Raw genomic sequence first — 4,430 nt, 5'->3', positions numbered from 1 at the left:
ATCTTATCCACATTATTCAACAAATCTTTAGAAACTAAGATATAGTCAATTCTTGAATATGTATTATGTATCTTAGAGTAAAAAGTGTACACTCTTTCAGTTCCTTTCACTTCTCTCCAGACATCCACCACGCCGTTTTGAAACATCCATTTATTTAAGGTCCCCATTTTATTTGCTCCTCCACAACGAGTGGGGTTAGTACTATCTATTTTATCTCTAATTAAATTAAAATCCCCAGCCACAATTACTTTCCCTACACTTTCGATTTCCAAAATTTTAGTTATTTTTTCAAGAAATTCTTTTTGCTTCTCATTCGGTAGATATAAATTAACCAGTGTCACTTTTTCCTCGTTAATATTTCCCACAATTATTACATATCTTCCTTCTTCATCCACAATTACTTGTTCTTTTTCAAAATATACCCTATCTGATATCAATGTAGCAACTCCTCTAGCTTTTGAAGTTCCAAAAGATTTTTCATAAATTTGCATACCCTTTATATACATTTTATTTGAGTCTTCAGATTTCTGATGGGTTTCTTGCAAAAATAATATATCTGGTAAATCTCTTTTAATTTTAAGTTCCAATCGTCTTCTCTTGATCTGATTCCCTGTACCCTTCACATTCCATGTCATTATTTTTATTAAACCCATTTAAACTGTAACTTTTTTAATCCTTTCCCCTCCTCTTCCTTTCTGTGCCCAGATCCCAGCACCAATCTCCCACATTCCAAACAACATTCAACATAGAAGAAAAAAAACAATAAAAAAAACAAAAAAGGACAAAAAAAACATCAAACATTGAATAACAAACAATCTTCGTCCCCCACATCCTCAATTGGTTTCCACCTCTATAAAGAGAGTGGGGGAGAGGGGACGTGCCAATGGTCGGGTCACTTCTTTCAGGTAGTCTACTTAAATTCATCTTTCAGAGAAAAGGTGGTAACTTCTCCCCGCACTCAGCTTCCTGCAATTCTTTTTCAAAATCCTTGAATTTCTTATCCGCTCCATCTCCCATTATATCATCACGACTTTTCTTTTGTTCAACCATCGCAGGTGAGATTTCCTTCCGCTTTAGTCCTTTAGGATCTTGTCCTCCAGCAGCCCCTTTTTCTTCTGGTGTTGATGTTTTTGCATATGTTCCACCCATCTTGAGCATTTGATCTTTTATCTCTGTTACGTCCTCATACTTTACAATCAATCCAAGTTCATGTAAGTATAACACTGCATCTGTTTCCAAAGTAATTATTTGCATTCTTCCTTTATAAAAAAAATTTAGTTGCTGTGGCGGTCTCCAGTTATATTTAATTCCATTGTCTCTCAGAACCTTTGTGATTGGTTTCAAAAAAAATCTCCATGCCCTTTCTTCTCTTGATATATCCAGAAAGACTTGAATAATTTTCTCCTCAAATTTCAAAGTTTCACCCATCTCTCTCACTTTCACCATCACGTCCAATTTGTCACTAAGATTTGCAAATCTGACAAGTACATTTCTATTTAAGCCATTTTGTCTTTTAAACCCAATTCTAAAAACACTTGCCAGATTTGTTGCTGTAAATGTGATTTGTGTATCCAAGTCATTGAGCCATTTTAAAACTCGTTGTTTCAAATTGTCCACTTTTTCTTCTTGAATTCCACGAATAACCAAATTATATTTCCTCGCTTCTTCTTCCAAAAGACAATTTTTTTATCTTGTTGTTCATTTTTAAAAAAGATTTCTCCAATTTGCCGATCTATCTTTGCATCATGTGTATGAATCTGCTCAATTTCATCTTTAATTATTGTCATTTCTGCTGTTTGCTTTGCAAAATTTTCATTCATTTCTTGCTTCATTCTTTTAATTTCCAATGTCATATTATCCATACTATCTGACAGTCCTGATATCTTTTCACTAATTTTGGTTAAGGCCACAGCAACTTGTTGCATTTCTAAAGATTGTTGGGTCACCATTTTTAATAAGTTTTAATTATCCACTTTTGCCAAGAGGGTCTGTAATGAAGATTAAGGGACAGCAATCCAATATTGAAGCTGAGACAGCTTATTATTGCACTCAAAAGGGCCAGCAATAAAAGTTTATAGTTCTCAATTCAGCTTACGTAATTTCCCTTAAAAAAAAAAAGCTAACATCCATTGGAAGGCACTGCCCAGAAATGCGTTTTGCCGCTTCAACTCAGGCACTTTCACAAACAAAAGATCAACTTAAAGTTCACATATTCTTTCAAGAGAGAGAGAAAAAAACCCCTTCCACCAGTCTTTTGATGTTCCGTGCCTTTATCCCACAGCAAAAACAAACACAGATCACAGTAATAATGAGAACAAAGACAGCTATTTACTCCAAATATGCAATCGCGACTGCCTATCTGGTCACCCCTCGCTCCTTCCACTTTCCCACGCTATGAAAAGCTTCAAAATTTGAGTCGTTCAGGGTGACCTTCCGATTTCAAAGTCAGTCTGCTGGGCCAGTAGCTCTTCCGATACAATTTATAAAATTTTGGTCCTTATCAGTGCATTTCAAACATTTTAATCCACATTTATCTTCTGTAAAATGCCCTGCGAAGTGGAGAAAACGTCCTCACACCACCACAGCCATAACCACGCCCCCAACAAGGCCAGATTAAACATGACCGGAAGAATCACCACTACCCTCTCATGGTAGTGGGCAAGAGTCCTCACGTTCCACCCAACTGGAGGCAAACATCCAAACCACCCTCTCATGGTAGTTGGCCATGCTGGTCATGGAAAAGGTGGAACATCCCACCAGTGGTGTAAACGCAGTCTAGAACCGGCTCTGTCAATCCTCCCGTAAACTGCCTTTTTTCCATACAGCCAGCCAGCAGGATGAAAAACAAAGCCAAGTCCCGAAACTCCAGAATAAGAATAAGAATTTTTTTATTTATCACATATAATGAATTCATTATAAGGAATAATGATTTAATACCACAATAACATTTACTAAACATTTAAAGTCATATTTATTTATTTATTTATTTATTTCTATTTATTAGAATAATAGAACCCCTCAATGTATATATTGCATACATCTGGAAACATGGTGTTGTATGATAAAGCAGTTGGGGCAGAATTCAAGGAGTATATGTAATTATTTAAACAAAATTAGAGAACTTGTACATTTGTAATTAAAAGTACTATTAACATTGATTAACAATTATGACTAGATGAACATTGGAAAATCAAAAGCACCTAACCTGATGAATTGATGTAGGAGATTGTAAAAAAATAAAATTGCATGTAAAATTAAACTATTTTTATATATGTCAACATATTTTAATGTAATTTATGTAAAATGTGAATATTGTCGTTATCATCTCAAATACATATTAGATGGGAAATCTGGTTGTGGAAGAATTAGCACAATCATAATGAAGTAAGCTGTAATTTATAGATCTTTAGTTCAAACTCAGTCATAAATTCTCTAAGCAAATCTTAATTTTCAGATCCAAATTTCCTACATATAAAAGAGATGTAATATTATCTATCTTAAAGAATTGGCCCAGAGATTACTAGAAAAGAATAAACAGCATATAAAAATGACTCTTATGCTAAATTGTTGAAGAATGAATGAAGAATGAAGGATGAAGAAAAATGAAACATCTAACAGTATTTCCCTACTGTGTAAAAAATTCTAAGGAAGAAATTCATATTGGTGCTATTTTTAATGCTAAGTTAAAAGGTGAACAAAATATAAAATGATAGCTTTTTTGAAATGTGGGGATCAGAGAATTGTGAAGCTGCAAGCAAAAGAAAGTAACTAAGGAGAAAATAGAAGTTTAATTAACAGTATAATTGGGTCTGAAATTCAGTCCAGTCCTTCATTAAAAGGTCACTTCAGCCTCCTAATAATGGAAATCTATTATTGCTATTACACACTTGGCCAATACTGTTGTGGATTTAATAAGACCAACACAACTTTTCGGGGTTAATTAGAGACAATGTATATTGTGCAATAGGTTCAAAGCTCTGTACATGAAGCGTTGAACAAAGACAGAAATTAGGTACAATGGTTTTTATACTCTTCTAGACAAAGGATTCTGTTAACTCAGCAGTTTATGTGATCATATACATTTGTCATTTTTAATTGACACTTCCCAATTACTGTTTCATTTATTCTTTGCCAACAGTCATAATTCCTTTTGCCAATTACTGAAGCACAGATTCAAATTATCTCTTGTTAATATTACATGTGGTCATACTTGATCTCTTTAACCTTCATACTGTATATCACCAAATGTTTCTTATCTCTGACAACTGAGGGGCCCCTCTGTAAATGTTTCTACTTCAAAGGAACTTTTGTTCTGCCTCTGTACTGTCTCAACTGGTTAATTTGCAAGCACATTTTCTTTCCTACAATACTATGAATAAAGAGGGCCCTTCAGTGATCATCCAGCTGGACCCGCATTTACCTACCTACAT

The 4,430-nt window shown here is 34.3% G+C and overlaps 1 protein-coding gene across 1 annotated transcript; it reads right to left on the bottom strand.

The window, feature by feature from the left end:
- Positions 1-927: 927 nt before the first annotated feature.
- On the bottom strand, positions 928-1,683 carry LOC148114151 (uncharacterized; the record flags this gene model as incomplete). The annotated part of the gene is made up of 1 exon (XM_087893667.1): positions 928-1,683. A coding segment is annotated over one exon (756 nt), but the record flags the coding sequence as incomplete, so codon positions are not given.
- Between the last annotated feature and the right edge of the window lie 2,747 nt (positions 1,684-4,430).

This window comes from Pantherophis guttatus, chromosome 4 (assembly GCF_059756535.1).
Source record: "Pantherophis guttatus breed Tessera chromosome 4, ASM5975653v1, whole genome shotgun sequence".
NCBI lineage: Eukaryota > Metazoa > Chordata > Lepidosauria > Squamata > Colubridae > Pantherophis > Pantherophis guttatus.
Note: the sequence above shows the minus strand (reverse complement) of the source record. Positions and strands in the feature narration are given on the sequence as shown.